Raw genomic sequence first — 16,227 nt, 5'->3', positions numbered from 1 at the left:
TCAACATGGCTGTACGTCCTATCAATAAGTTTCAATAAGCAAACTGTTGAACTTTGCTGTAAAAGTAGTTTTGCAATAGTAAGTAACTATTTTGACTTTTGAATGTAAGCTCCAAGTGCTCAAATCTCTCTGTGAAAATTATCAACTGTAACATCCCTACATCCACATTTGGGTTCGAGTTCACCAGACAGTGTATTCCTCTTAAAGCTCGAGCTAAGGCTGAGAAGTATGACTTCCATGAGCTACAGATACAGCAGAGGCAGAAAAGAACACCCACTCTGAGTGTGGTTATATTCTGTAGACTGAAAAGTGGAATACTGTATACTGATTCAAATATTTTCATCTGTAAATCTTTGCAAGAACAATTTGGCAACCTCTGAGGAAGTGAGAAGACACTTAAACCTCACTGTACATGTAAGCTTTTGACAAAGTATAAAGACATTCTGGAGTATTCAAATATCGACTCTTTAGTTTCCGCAAGTGATTTCTGTGAAATAATGTGCAATTTCCAAGGAAAATATTGCCAAGTGAACAAATGACTAATTTTCAACTGGCCAAAAATGTGGATTTCTCATTGCTGCCAGTGTTCCTCTTCCCTTTTCAAACAAAGCCCTCGTGGTGAACTTTGGAGCATTTTCTCTCACTGGCCATGAAAATCTGCTTCCTTTCAGCTGCCCCACCTACAAAGTTGTCTTTTTTCCACTCAACATCAAATATACCAAGTGTCAAAAAAGAAGAAACTTAGTTATTTAGTGGGCAGTGGGAACAGAGTTCACCATGAGAGTTCTGATCACAAACAAAATGAGAGCTAGAAAGCTGCATCACAGCTTGTAAACTCTGGCTAGTAAGGCTTATGAGACAGCTAGTTTGCAACCTGAATGAACAGAGGGGTGGGAAATATTTTTTTTTTACAATGTATGTGTATATCTTTCTGATGTGACTGGAAATCTATGAGGGGTGGGGGAGAGGGAGGAATGAGAGATAAATTGACTTAATTTTGCATAAAGGAAATGAACTATATTTTTGTTCCCGGAAATATTTGGACTTAGTGTGTAAATGCTTTCAGCAATCTTCTAATATCCAGTTTATAATATAGAGCTTTCTGATTTAATAACTGTATATACTCCAGTCATATTTGCTGAATTAGCCACACCTTTCTCAGGCAAACACTTCCAAAGCTGAGAGAACAATTGCTGCTATCTGAGGCTCAGACCGAAGAAAAGATGGACCACCAGCTATTGTGCAAATGCTATTGTTGTGACACTTAACTCAGTTTGATATGGCATCCTGCCCTAAAATAAAGAAATACAAGGACCATCTCATGCTAAACAAACCAAATATGTAAAATAACACATTCAACTTACATTAAAAAAGGACATTATGGCTGCAAAGTCAAACCCTCACAAGCTAGGAAAAATGCCAGAACTGAGGCTGCCTGTGCTACCTTAATTTGGCTTCCTTCTATGTATGCATTTTGACACAGGCTTTAATTACATGAGCACATCCTATTTTTTCCACAGGACCCCTGCCTCATTCAGCGCACAGACTGGAACTTCTCTGGGGATGAATAAGAGCTGTGTAGTGAAGGAGGCTGTTGGCTGTAGGAAAAAGAATGAAAATGAATATTTCCCTCGCTTGATTCTTGGAACCAACTAAACCATTTTAACTGACCATTTTCCAAAACAATTCAGCCTGAGGCAGACATCTGGTATGGAAAATTTCAGCTTGCATATATTCCAAAGCCAGAAAGGTAATGAAGGCCATAGGATTACCCCAAAATAATTCTGAGAACATTTCTTTTTAGAAAAATACCCATTCTTGATTTTAAAATAGTCACTGATGGAGAATCTCCCACAACCCTTAGTAAATTGGTCTAATGGTTAATTATTTTTATAATTAAAAATATATGCCTTATTTCCGGTCTGCATTTGTCTACCTTCAACTTCCATCCACTGGATAATGTTATACCTTTCTCTGCTAGATTAAGAGCCCATTATTAAATACTTGTTCCCTATGTAGATACTTACAAACTGTAATCAAGTCACCCATTAACTGTCTCTTTGTTAAGCTAAATAGATTGAGCTCCTTGCGTCTATCACTATAGGGCATGTTTTCTAATCTTTTAGTCATTCTCACGGCTCATCTCTGAACCCTCTCCAATTTATCAACATTCTTCTTTTGAATTGTGGACACCAGAACTGGACATAGTCCAGCAGGAATTGCTCCAGTGCCAAATATAGAGATAAAATAACCTCTGTTCCTGCTTGAGATTCCCCCATTTCTGCATCCCAGGATTGCATTATCTATTTTGTCCCCAGTGTCACACTAGGAACTCATGTTCCTTTGTCAATTTTCTACCATTACAAACTTTTGATTTATATTAATTATCATCAACTTCCCCTTTCTTCCATTATTTTTTTTACAGCTGCCTTCACTTTCCCTCTAAACCAGGCTGTTTTTTTAACCAGTTGGGCCTTCTTCTTCAATTGTGGCTTTCTGGGTATCTAGTAAAGTATTCTTAAACGATCCCCAATTATCATTCACATTTTTTCTGATTAAGTGTTGGATGGCTAAAGTTTGGCAAAGTTATAAGCAACTGAAAACAGGGTCTGTTAATGGGAAGTTTCAGGGGAAACAAATTGATTGTTTAGAGTTCTCACTATTCCAAGATGGACTAGTCTAGGGTTGGTCTGCAGGTAATTTTATCTAGAGAATAAAAAATATCTATGTCTATAAATAAAATAATCCCAACTCACTACCTTGCAGCTGAAGTGAGTCATGAGAAAGGTGAGCTAGAGAGTGTCCGTAATTAAGATGACACCAAGCTTGCATGCATATCTGAAGAGTAGCTTTAATGAGTGCTTACAACAGAAATGGACCCTGGCAAACTTCAAGGAGCCCCTAATAAGCACTCTGTATCTGGGAAGTAAGCACAAACAACTATGAAAAAGGAGCAAATGAGGAACTGGCCCCTTCTGCAGGAAGAAGCCACTAGGTTGGGATCCGCTAAAGAATGTCCTGGATTAAATTCCATGTACTTGTTGTTATTGACTTATTGCCTATTGATAACCAGTTTGCCAGCATCCTCTGTTCAGGCTATATGTGGCCCAGAAGGAAGAATAGCTTTCTCCTGAAAGAACAGTTTGGCCTTTCACTAATGACTTGCTCCAGCATCTTTTTTGGACCTGTCCTTGAAGGTTTCCATATGTTACAATACATCTGTCATCACTCTGCATATGCATGATGTGGTAACACATGAAGCTACAGCATTCCCAACAGCTCTTACAGTGAATCTCTGCCCTGGATCAAGTGAATTGCCATCTAGGCACTGCACCCCAAGAAACTAGCCTCCATGGGCACTGTGATAGAGGAAATGTCTGCAATTGATTTGCCTCTGCGAAGCCTGTCTTTGGATTTCCACTGATGGCAGGATGGCTGTAAATCATCTAGTGTAAAAGTATACCCACTCTTTACTTCTGGGCTATTAAGGTAATAAATGAGAAAGAATCTATATCATACCACTAATCTATTGGAGAGTAGACTGACGGGGGTTCTAAAACAGCCCTGCTATTGACCCCAAACTAAGTGCTAGCAAAAATTATGATGATGATCCTGATGCAAAGGCAGACCAGTATTCAAATCTTAAAACTGCCTTGCTGGGCCTCCAGAGCGTCGCCAATCCATTGCACAGCAAAACAAGAGACATCCTGAACTCTGGAGGTGTTGGCGGTGGGAGTGGTAAGCACTAGGAAAGGCTGTTGGGCTTGAGGAAAACCCACCAAAACACTGACTTCCATTCCAGAAGATCAAAGAACGGTGACTTCCATTCCAGAAGACCAAAGAACAGTGAGGCAGGAAAAAGGCATGGATTCTGGGGCCTTCCTTCAGCTGCTGAGATGCTGAGGATACAAATAGCCCACCACAGATATTTCCTTTATTTTTTTTCTTATGCAAAAATTTAAAGGTTTTCCACTTGTTTCCTGTGGCAAAGAACCGCTTGCAAAAGACTCTTTCACAACATCTGATCCAGCTCCCATTGAAGTCATTGATGCCAGTGGGATATAGATCAGGCCTACAGAGAACAGAAGAGAAACCATTCCTGCCTTCCAAAGGCCTGGTTAGTTTAGCAAGTGTGCCAATAAGGAAAGCTTCACATTTCAAAGAAAACAAAAAGAACTCTGTCCTTATTCAGCTGCATTGCACAGGGATATCCATGAATTATGACTCCAGTCTACGACAGTGGCTTCAATACAGGAAAGACTTTTATGAAAATAAATCTGAAGTGTTATGATGTGGGTCAATGTCACCAAGGCAGATCATGGGTCTAACTAAGTCCTCTGCAAAACATATAATGAGTGCTTCCCATATCACAAGTGATAGATTTTGTCAACATCAGTTGCAGCTTGGGGCAGTAGTCAGAGCATAGGACTGAGAATTAGGAGACCTGGGTTTTATTCCTGACAAAATGTTTGTTTGAAGCTCTGCTCTACTGCCTCACTAACCAGCCATCATTTTCTATTTCCCAATGCACTGAGTGACAGAGATGATGCTTTTAGCCACATAAGAATACCTTTGAATGCTGAGGAACTGAGGGTACAGATGGTTTGATTGGTGAGGAGATATAGATTTGCAATATATCATATATGGAGTCATTTCAAATGTGGAAGAAAAAAGTTTTAGAGTCAAAATAAATACAAAACTACATCATACCTGGTATTAGTTTTATCCTAAAACCATTTGCTATAAGCCTTGGATCCGACAAGTAAATTGATCCATTTAATTTTTGGCAATCCTTTGGCATATTGTAGAGAGAATCCATATAATGAGATCCGCTGAACAAACTGAAAAACAAACAAACAAACAATTTCACAAGGCTTAAAATAAAAAAAACTATAATAAACAGAGAGACGGAGTGAACAATAATATATTTACTACCAGCATGACAATTCCATGACAAGTCTGTTAACCAAGTAGTATAATCTATTAGACATTTTTAAAATTACATGTACATATGAAAAAATCCAGGGATAAATGGATTCTTATTGTAAAAGGGCAACATTAGATTTTTTGGAAAACAGAAGTAACATAAAAACTCCAGGTCAAATAAACTTGAAAAAGACAGACTTGAGTCTGACAATTTTCTTTTTATATTCCAAAGACCTGTGTTTTATTTTTTGTAACTGATACTGCTAAAAATAAATTACCTAAGTCAAAAGTATATTCCTATTATTCTAAGAAAAAAGCATCATGATTTAAAATTAAAATTGTTAGATAATAAAGCTGTTATAAAAACTAGATGGCAAGAAGGATCCAATTAAATAAAATCAAAAAATTATAATGCATAGAAACTGTTAAGGTAAGCAGATAAGGATACGAATTCTCTTACATTCTATATAGAACCCCAAAATCTAGATTGTTAGAAATTAACATTAGACCGCACCAGCTCCACAGCCAGTAAAAGTTGGTGAGGAGCTGTGGAAATAGGGAATATTTAGCAAAGCTCTGGGTGATGAATAAAATAATTTATTTTAAGAAGTATTTTGCCCTCACTTTACAACCCTAAAATCAATGATAAAATTCCTAGTAACTTCAATACAAGCAGGACTAGGTCTCTTTCTAATTTTAAAACACGGTGTAAAATGTAAAAGTAATATTTCCCTGTAGATTTAAAAAGAAATGTTACTTACCTTACAGTAGCTGGAGTTTTGAGTTGCGTGGTCCGTATCTACCTCATGACAGAGCCAATGGTGCCGATTAAGGTCAGGTGATGAATATGGGTATCACCAAATCCCCTTTTTGATGAGGGATGGTACTGTTGGTGTGGGCAGCATCGTTCCCTTCTTTTGCTTACTGGTATTGGAGGTGGTCCCACCCCTTCAGGGGTCAGCAATTTCAAAGCACTTTTGGCTCCCTATACTACGAGCCAGACCTGTGCTCCCCTTGAGATCCTGACACAACTGTAACAGGATGCAGAGTCTGACCAGATTGGGAGGGTGCAGGGGAAGAAGTCCTCTTCTTAGATGAGGACTTGGGAGGGGATTTCTCCTTTTTATGAGAGTGTTTGCTCTTACTCTCCTCCCATCTACTGCGCCTGCTCAGGTCCTTAGCTCTGTCCTCTCATGATCCAGAACAGGGGAGTACTGCAGTCAGAGGGGCACTTCTCAGCATCTACTACCAATAATGACTCAGGGTTGGCCTGGGGGATTGAGCAATCCAGCAGGAATCTTCAGAGCTGGAACTCTCAAGATTGCCAGGTTCAGAGGGGAAAGGAATGCCAAATATTGCAACTTGGAGGGGACGTTGATCTCCCCAGGCAATAGAAACAAGTGTCATGGAAGTCACTAACTGGGAAGATCTGGGGACAGGCCACATAGCTCTTGAAGCCAGGTATCTTAGACATACCAAGTACTCCAAATAGTGGGAATACTGGGGTGGAGGAATTCCCCCAAAACCTCTACTAACACTAGCTAACTAAACACTACCACTAACTAACTAGATAAAGGCAAAAACTTTTTACAGAAATATTTGAAATTGAAGCAGGAATGCTAGTAAAGCTGTGGACACCGGAGGGATTCCGTCACAGACCATGGATGGTACAAAGGAACCGAAGAGGCAGGAAATCTGCACCACTCCCTATGCCCTCAGTTTGGAGCACAAGGAGACGCAGGCACAGACCAACGGACACTGCTAATAAGTCTTCTGGTCTCAGGTGCATGGAGCTCTTGAGTGAGGGACCATCACTTAAAGAAAAATTTGTGCCTCAGTGTTTACAGTAGATAATTCCTAAATGATACTTAGTAAAACAAAACCAACCACAAAAAAACCAAACCAAAACAAAACCCCTCAAAACCCCACGACAACACCCTTGCTCCACACTACTATACCTGTCAGTTAATACAATTGGCTTGTCCAGTTTCTCTACAGGAAGTTTGTGTTGCTCCAGTAGTTTTTTATAAAGTAGGGCTTCTTCCACTCTATACGGATTTAGCAACATGATTTTTTTTTCAGAAGCAGTTATCCATGCATCAGGAAAACTCAGGTGACAGATCAGGCAAGACTCGTCTTTATCAAAATTTCTCTTCTCAAGCCTTTGAAGTTGACGTTTGAAAGAACTCATAGAAAAGGGCACCTGTACAATTTTCATAGCTTGGTTATGGCTGTGTTTCTTTTCAATTTGAGACTGAAAAAGTTTGTCAAGTTTCTGCTGGTCAGAGAGAGAAGTCTTCAGTTTGGGCTTGTATCTTTTTTCTGTCTCTTTTGTTGATCTCTGTATTCTCTGCTCCACAGCTTTCTTGGTTTGGTGGTTGTATCGTTCCAGGTCTTTCATGGCTTTTTCTTCATACCTAAACAGAGAGTGGGGCAGAGTATGGGAGAGAAATCACAAATGTAACAAACTAAAGGCAAGATTGTGACACACATTCTAATGCAGTCATGCACCTCCACTCCCTTTCACGGCCACATTAGCTTTCTCTACATCCTGACCCACGTACTCAGATCCCTGTACTCTACCCCATTGACCAAGTGGGAAAGAAGTGTCTGAACAGTGGATGGAGCCTTGCCTCTAACCCAGTGTGACAGCCAGAGGAGCTGAGCTGTTACTTATAGATTCATAGATATTTAGGTCAGAAGGGACCATTATGATCATCTAGTCTGACCCCCTGCAGAACGCAGGCCACAGAATTTCACCCACCACTCCTGCGAAAAACCTCTCACCTATGTCTGAGCTATTGAAGTCCTCAAATCGTGGTTTAAAGACTTCAAGGAGCAGAGAATCCTCCAACAAGTGACCCGTGCCCCATGCTACAGAGGAAGGCGAAAAACCTCCAGGGCCTCTTCCAATCTGCCCTGGAGGAATACCTCTGCTTTACACCTAAAGGCTCACTCTAACCTTAAATTTATAACCAGAAATACTGTTTCAGAAGTACATGTTCAGTTTATAGGCACTTAACTTGTATTGCAGAGTAGTGCCTCTTGGCATTTTGACTTCAAATGGTTTTAAATTCTTTGACTGCAATAGATATAAAAAACTGACACTGATACCTACATTCATAATTTTGGGGGACTACTTGTAATAGCCATATCAATCAACTTATCAGAGAAGCACAGGCATTTGGTAGCAAACTGCTTCTGATTACTGCTTGCCCGGCCCCAGGGCTAAATTATAAGAGCCCCAGGAAAGGACTTTCTTCAAGCAGGATTTCAGGAAGAGCCTAGTCTACGCAGATCAATTTGAATAACTTTATAAAGAAATAAAATTACACTGATGTAGTTTATTGTAGAGATTCTTTAAGCACGTTTAAACTATACAAACATAAAATAATGCTATGGATCAGACCATCTCTAGAAAGACTTTAGTTTGAGGAGAATTTGAAAAGACAGGTTGCCAGGTATTCTAAACTAAACAAACACCTAAATTATGACTGACGCAGAGAAGGTAAGTAAGGATCTCCTATTTACTCCCTTTTATAATATAAAAGCAAAGGGATACTAAATGAAATTGAAAGCAAAAATTTAAAAAATGATTAACTTGTTACCCAATGTATATATTATTATCCTGTGGAATTCATTGTCACAACAGATCATTGAGTCCAAGTGCATAGCAGGATTCAGAAAACCATGATTCATTTATATGAATAATGAGATGATCCACAGTTACATTAGATAGAATAAAAATAATACAGAATATAAATTATTTTGCTTAAGCCAACCACTAACTGAGGTTAAGGAAGAAACTTTCTTATAAGCAGGCTATTCTTTAACTGTCCTCTGGGATTTCTGAAACCTTCCCTCAAAGCGTCTAGTTCTAACCACTGTAAGAAACAAGATACTGAACTACACTGACTACTAGTCATTGCTATGGCAATTCCTTTGTTCCTCTGTGGCTGTACATACAGGGTGACACTCAGACCCTTAAAGTGAAGACCTCTTTTATATCAGTGCTTAAGTATAAAGGGGATTGAGATCATGCATCTAACTGTGCAACACTTGCATTTGCTGTTGGTGAGTACTTAAGTGAGTAATCGTATTGACTTCATGGGAGTAAGCAGGAGTGAATGCTGAACAACAGGGATGGGTATAGCACAGTCAGGCTCTATGACACTTAAAATTGCTATAAGCTTTTTTGTGGGTACGACTAAGATAATAGTCTTAACGTTATATTAGGTTATATAAAGGCAGGGACTTTACACTACTGACCTATAGGGCTGGTTGCCTCCCAGATACAAATTTTAATATTTAAAGACCTTAGCAGCAATTTGCTCATTTCTCCTTTCCTACCCCCATTCAATATCCTGGATTCTGTCTAGTAATACAACTGATTTCCAGTAAGAAGCAGTATTATCCTATATCAGTATTGGAGGTAAGTATTTTAACTGGTCTTATGTTAATTTATTCACTGATACTTGCTGGAACAGTCAGATTCAATTATCTGCACGTATGGTGGAAAATAAGGTCAACAGAAGGGTTACCATTTGTAATTAATTATAATGTGCTAACATTCACATATGGTACTAATATTTAGTTAACTAAAGCAGTCATCTTGGGAAGAGCAACAAATCATGTCCAAGGAAAATATGGAGTAAAGGTTAAGATAAAAAACATCTGCTACTCGTAAAATTAGTGGGTGAAATCACTTAAGTTTTTCTGTTCAATCCTGAATATTGGGTTATAACTTTGACCTGATCCATACTCTTTCTGCTTTCAATGCCAGTTTGTTACAAAGGTGAACATTTAATTATGTGGCTATTGGGTTTACAATGACATATTAAAACTTTAAAAACCCATACATTTAAGGAACACTTGTTATTATAAGTTTAATTCAGGAGGAACTCCAGCCCTGCAAGTGTTGAGTCTGAGGGATTTGTAAGTATCTGACAGCGTTCAGTCTAGATTCAGAAAGTAAACAGTAGGGTCACTAACAGTGAAAGCTACCCATTTCCCTTTTCAGGAAAGATCTTTCAGCATAGGCAGGTGTGATCCAGAGGGACCAGGAGAAATACAGGTAGTTGCCTCCTGGCTAGTTAGAGCTGTCTTAGGAAGTCTGATTAAAGATGATGCTGGAATTCTCAATTCAAAAAGCAGCTTTGCTCAAGGACAAAACATAAGGCTTCCTCCCATGTGACTTACCCTACATTGGACTATTTCTGACTTGTACTTTAAGCCCAGATGCAAAGATTTAGCAAAGCAGTGAGAAATCCAGGAGATGGGAATTCTGAGACTGTTATAGAGAGGAAGCAAGTAGGATAATTTGAATAGGGCAACTTTTGGCAAAATTTGACTCGAAAGAGCCCCAAATACCCCAAACTAAAATAAAGAGGACATCCTTTTCCAATGTCAGCTCATCCAGATAATGCAAATCAATTATTTAAAATCTACTGTATTTGATAAGTATCACATTCTAGGGCTGCTTTTGAGAAAATATACCTCTTCTCTGACAATAGCTTTTGTCTCTTGACTTTATTGGCACCTTGTAAAAGTGTATGGACTGTGGATGACAATCTGTATTTTCTTAGACTATCCTTTTAAATACACAATCCCCTTGTTACTATAGGTCAGTGGTTCTCAACCAGGGGTCCAGGACCCCCTGAAGGGGCCACGATCAGGTTTCAGGGGGTCCGCCAAGAATGGCCAGCATTAAACTCACTAGGGGCTAAGGCAGAAAGCTGAAGCCCCATTGTGCAGGACTACAGCCCGGAGCCCTGAGCCAATACCTGGGGTTGAACACCCGTGGTGCCCTGGGCATCTGAGCTGCTTGCCACCCCTTAACATTGGCTCTGGCTTTTATATGGAGAAAAACAGTTGTGGCACAGGTGGGCTGTGGAGTTTTTATAGAACGTTGGGTTGGCCTCAAAAAGAAAAAGGTTGAGAACCCCTGCTATCAGTGACCTAATTTATCCTGGTAGACCGAATTAGTAGAGAATTACATTTTTTATTAAACATTGAACAAATCTTCAAAATTGCTACCTTTGAGAAGACAACTATAGATCTTTCTGCTTTGTTAGCTTCTCTTAGATCTTTGATCTCTTGGATTGTTGCTTGCCTTAGCCAATACTTAAGCACTGAACCAGAAAACTTAGCTGTTATATCCATCTGAAGGAGGGAAATCTGTAAAACCCCAGACAATAGGTCTGATGAAAATAAAGAAAACATTAGGGCACTGATCTTTGATAATAGGTAATTTTTTGCAAATGGGAAATGTCTATAATAAATGCTAACTGGATATTCCTTATATTCTGGGAATTTCTCTCTATCTAATATATCTTTTGGATGGAGTTATATTAAATGTTGCTTTGCTGGCAGAAGATGACAAGTGTTACCTCTGGTGTCTATCACAGACTATTGTTCAAAGGTATTATTAATTTAATTAAATTATATGGAAATCAGCTTCAACAGATATTCCATATATAGTGTATATTCACTTTCTATCCAAGAGCAATCCAATTTTTGTTTAAAAATAAATGCTAGTAGAATATTAAAACTGAGATTTTAATTGCAGAAAAGTTAAGAAAAAAATAGAGTTGAGGTTCCCAGAACAACGTGTCTGGCTTGGGTAACCTGCCAGGAGTTAAAACTCCTATTGGCACAGCTCAGAGGGTTATTGGTGCACACAAGCCTTTCCAATGCATCAAGGTTCAGTTTGCAGGGAAGGCCATATAATGCAAGCAAGCAACATTTTTAAGGTCTTAAAATGTTTGAAAATTTTGTAAAATCAGGTTTAAAAAAAATGTGGTGTCAATATGAATTACATACCTAGAGATCTTCATTTTAGGTAATATGGAGATTCCAGTATTCGGGATTTGGTAACTCATCTGTAAATTCATTAGAGGTGACATTTATAGTGGAAAAAGGGCAAACTGGACATAAGTTTCAATGATTTTATGACCAAAAGTGACAGTTACAACTACGCAAGTTGGTAAGTGTAATTGAGTTGCATGCTTCATAGTACAAAATGATTACCTATGAGTCAAGAAGGAACTGTCCTTCCCCTGCTCCCATTGAATAGGACATTGCACTACATACCTGACTAGGTGCATTAAGGACTGTTTTCTTTCCTCAGCGTCTGATACTGGCTACTACCAGAATCGGGATGTTAGAGATAATGGAAGAGCTTGAATTAGTATGGCAAATCCCATATTCCTAACACTGTTTTAGCTTTTAAAAGCAGCTTCTCAGCGGCAAGCTTCATAAGTGACCATCACATCCCACACAGGAAACAGTCTCTCATTCTTTTTGCTCCTAGCAGCAGTTCAGAGCTTAGTTCTTCTCCCACTAAAGTCAATGGCAAAACTTCCACTAACTTCAGTGGGTAGAGAATTGGATGATTAAAGAAAAATATGAGCAAGGGACTGTTTAGAGATATGGTTAATTTAATTCTTCCTTACAAGACATAGAGCCTCTCTGTGGCTGGTGCTCAAGACAATCTACTTTGTCTTGATTGGATGCTGGGGAGTGCTGAGATCTCTGAATTGGTGGGGATTTGGCTAGCATGAAATACTTCTCAGAATTCATTATCTGATGCAGTTTTTTATGCATAGTTATGGGGGTTGGGATACCTTCTGGACTTAAGGGGCTTTGGGGTTTTTTTTAAAATTGTATTTAAAAAAACAGAACAACCTGTTCAAATTCCTAGAGTCTGGGAAAAGTTCTTTTTTGTGTAGAGCAATGAAAAAAATAAATAAAATAGTGGATGGAAGAGAGAAGGATTGGGGAACTACATGGTGGTGGAGCCTCAGCTGCTAACCAACTCCTCCCACAACACACTCAGAATGACAGCCTCTTGGTAAGTCCCTGTAAAAGTGGGCTTCATGCAATTCAGGCGCTGTACACCTCCTGCCTGATTATCCTAAAAACTGGACTTACTCAGCCAGCAGAACTGTGATAGCTCAAGAATGTGGGGGGACCCCAACAAATGCATAGATGAGGCCAGGATTTTGCCTCTAAAAACACATGAGAATGACAAGATAATAATATTTTATTGAAAGTAATGGAAAGTAATTGTTAAAAAAAAATGCAGTGACGTTCTGTGTGATCTTATACATCTGTGCAATCCCACTGACCACAACCCAGCTGAATGGGATATAAGTCAGCACAGTGAATCTACCAGCCCTTGGAAAAAAGTTGCTCAAAATGTGCCTTGGTATTGGGCAAAAGAAGGTTGGTGATAGTAACTATCCTGAGATGTCTATAATGGCACAGAGAGAACACACAACATGTGCCAAGTGTTTAAAGAATAAATCAATAATCTACTGAAGTAAGATGGCAATTATACAGGGTCATTATCTTTGTCTACAAGAAAATATAATTTTAATAAGTTGCAAAAATTGAAGTATTTTACGAAAGACAGCAACATATTTAAATTGAAAAACAGAATGGAAAAATTAGTAATATCAAAATGAGTAAATCAGAAAGCAGTACATATCTCCGCACAGTAAACATCATAATTAGCAATACAAACTTTAGCCAGGATAGTGTTCTTGGCAAGCCAAAAATCATTTTCCATCCTGTTTTTTATAAATGATGTGGATGTAATTTTTCATTTTTTGGACCCAATGAGTCACCCAGAATGGAAACTACATGGCTTAGAGGTCAGGTGCAAACTCTGGAAACTTACTTCTTTCTCTCCTCTCTGCTCAGTTTCTCCCATAGTCCTTCAATTTTCAGCATCAAGTCCTCCATGTTGGCCTTTGGATTATCAGTTAATAATCTAGAACGATATTCTTGGTTGAACAGGGCAACTGCTGACATGGGTTTCCGGATTATTTGATTACTAATTAAATCATAGGCCATGATCTGTCCTGCTTTATCATTAATTACATTCGGTTTTTTTATACTTTGATTTGCACTCTGCTGATCATGATCTTGTTCACCAGTATTTTCATTTGCCTTATGATTTGTTATTCCTCCTACTTCAGGTATCAAAATCTTTACAGGTTCCAGGTTCTCTCCTCTAGGATTTTTAAGTGCATTCCCCTTGCTCCAATTATCAGCAGAGATTTCAGATACATATTCAGGTACTGTATTTGCCTCATTTTTTTCCATTTCATTAGTGTGACCGGCTCTTAAAGGATGCTCACTTCTGTTTTCAGATTGAGTGTCCATGTGAGTACTGCCATCTAGGGTTAATGTTACACTATATCCATTCTGGCTGTCCTCACATGATAAATTATTTATGGAACTGTCTTGAGATATATCACTCACAGTCACGTCAGTGCCAGAAATTTCTTTTCTATTGAGGAGACCATGAGTATTATCACTAGAAAATCTTTGATGATTTAAGCAGACCTCGGTGTTTTTTCCTGCTTGCCCATTTTGCACTTCATTACTGAATGAAAAGGATGAAGTATGTGCATGTGGATCACTATTCCCAAATGGTTCCATTTTATTAACAAGCACATCTGTTTGTTCTGTTTCATTAACAACCATGTCCACTGGGGTAACATCTGTTTTATTAGTTTCACAAGAAACTGTTCCAGGTAGTAGCCCATACAGTGATGTCAATACATTTTCAACAGCGGATAAGACAGATTCCTGAAAAGAAAACTCATAAGCATTAGGACAAATTGTTAATGAAAATGTACTTGACAGTTGTTGACACAACACAGTAGCAATAAAAAACAATTCTATTCACTGTATTTTGTGAGTAAATTTAGATTGATTGTATTGTGAAGCATTAATAGTTCATACGTTCGCATTAAAATACTCCAAACATTCACTAATCAGTGAAATCCTTTAGCCTTAAATCTTTCCCTATAAATACTTTTGCTCCACTGATAAATTTTAATACCACAAAACAGATGTACTACTTTCTTTATGATCTAGTACTCATATGTTGTTTCTTTAGAACAGTATTAACATATCTATTCTCACTCAGTATTTGCTAATTGGAGTTAGAAACACACTATCAGGGTGTAATGGATGAACAACCAAGTCAAGTTAGCATCATGATTTTAGTGAGAGTGTTCATTCTCAGAATGGTTCAAAGACTGTTTTTACATAAATGGTAGAAAATTCTAAAAACAAACAAAAAGAAAGAAAACTTCCTTAGAGTAAAAGGAGAGTTTTAATTAAACTTAAACATGAAAATAACCTGCTTATGTTTATTTTCACACAAATTATATTGAAATATCATTTAGCCTGTGATTCTAACCCACAAAACCAAGAAAATGCACTGTTAAGAGAGGTGGCAACATATCAGTCTAGACTGTGCCACCCTTAGGGCTTGTCTCCCGTAATCCACGCTATGGGGGTATGATTTCCAAGGCATACTAACGTGCTGTGCATTAATTGGGCTGTTTCAAACTGCACTACATTAAAGCGTGCTAGGGAACCTTTAATGTGAATCTAGTACTATGCAAAACAGTGCACTTTAGAAATCATACCACCGTAGTGTGTATCATCTCATTGTGCAGAGAAGCCCTTATTTACCTTGAGCAGTCTAAGCAAACCTACTGATTTCCATGGTACTACTTATGGTCTAAGGTGCTATTCAGTGATAATAAGTGTATCACAATCTGTCTCTATGCGATCTCTAATACAAGATTCAGTGGGCCAAGTTTCAATCTCCGTCATGAATATTAAATCCTGTAGCCTCCATCATGTCAAAGGGCATGCCACGCACACACAATGGCAAAATTTGGCCCTAAAACAGAAACAACTCAAGTTTTTAATATTAATATTTAAATATTAACCCCCCACTTAATGTAAGTAACTATACAATTATTAATAGAATTGTGTAAAAAGGACATAAATCATATTTCTGTTTACAGACTAGTCAGTCATTATAAAGCCATTTGAAGATGAAAAGTGCTAGTGTGATTTCAGCAGCTCTGTGAAGACAAAAATGAATGTATGACTTAAAATAATTGATGTTATAAAGAGTATAGCAATATATCCGATGTTATAAAGGGTATAGCAGCAGGAATATACTACCAACACATGACCAGGATGGATTAGAAGGGATACAGAAGCAGAAAACAATAATAATAGGGGATTACAACTATTCTCATATTGACTGGGTATATGAGGAAAGGATGCACTAACAACATTTCTAGACACCATAAATGACTGCTTCTTGTAGCAGCTTGACCTGAAACCCACAAGAGGAGAGGCAATTCTTGATTTAGTCCCAAGTGGAACACAGGATTTGGTCAAAGAGGTGAATATAACTGAATTCTTTCAGTAATAACAACCATAATGTAATTAAACTGCATGAAGACTAGTTAAAAACAC

General features: G+C 38.2%; 1 protein-coding gene across 3 annotated transcripts in view; it reads right to left on the bottom strand.

Moving 5' to 3' along the window:
- Positions 1 to 16,227, bottom strand: part of PMS1 (PMS1 homolog 1, mismatch repair system component) — an 89,111-nt gene that overhangs the window by 12,205 nt on the left and 60,679 nt on the right. For all 3 annotated transcript variants that reach the window (XM_077830142.1, XM_077830144.1, XM_077830143.1), the window contains 3 exons: positions 13,610 to 14,526; positions 6,885 to 7,343; positions 4,711 to 4,841 (listed from right to left, as the gene is read on the bottom strand). In XM_077830142.1, coding sequence (XP_077686268.1) covers positions 4,711 to 4,841; positions 6,885 to 7,343; positions 13,610 to 14,526 — 1,507 coding nt within the window. The remainder of the gene's footprint in view (positions 1 to 4,710; positions 4,842 to 6,884; positions 7,344 to 13,609; positions 14,527 to 16,227) is intronic.

Source organism: Eretmochelys imbricata, chromosome 11 (assembly GCF_965152235.1).
Source record: "Eretmochelys imbricata isolate rEreImb1 chromosome 11, rEreImb1.hap1, whole genome shotgun sequence".
NCBI classification, from domain to species: domain Eukaryota; kingdom Metazoa; phylum Chordata; order Testudines; family Cheloniidae; genus Eretmochelys; species Eretmochelys imbricata.
This window is presented reverse-complemented; position numbering and strand designations above follow the sequence as displayed.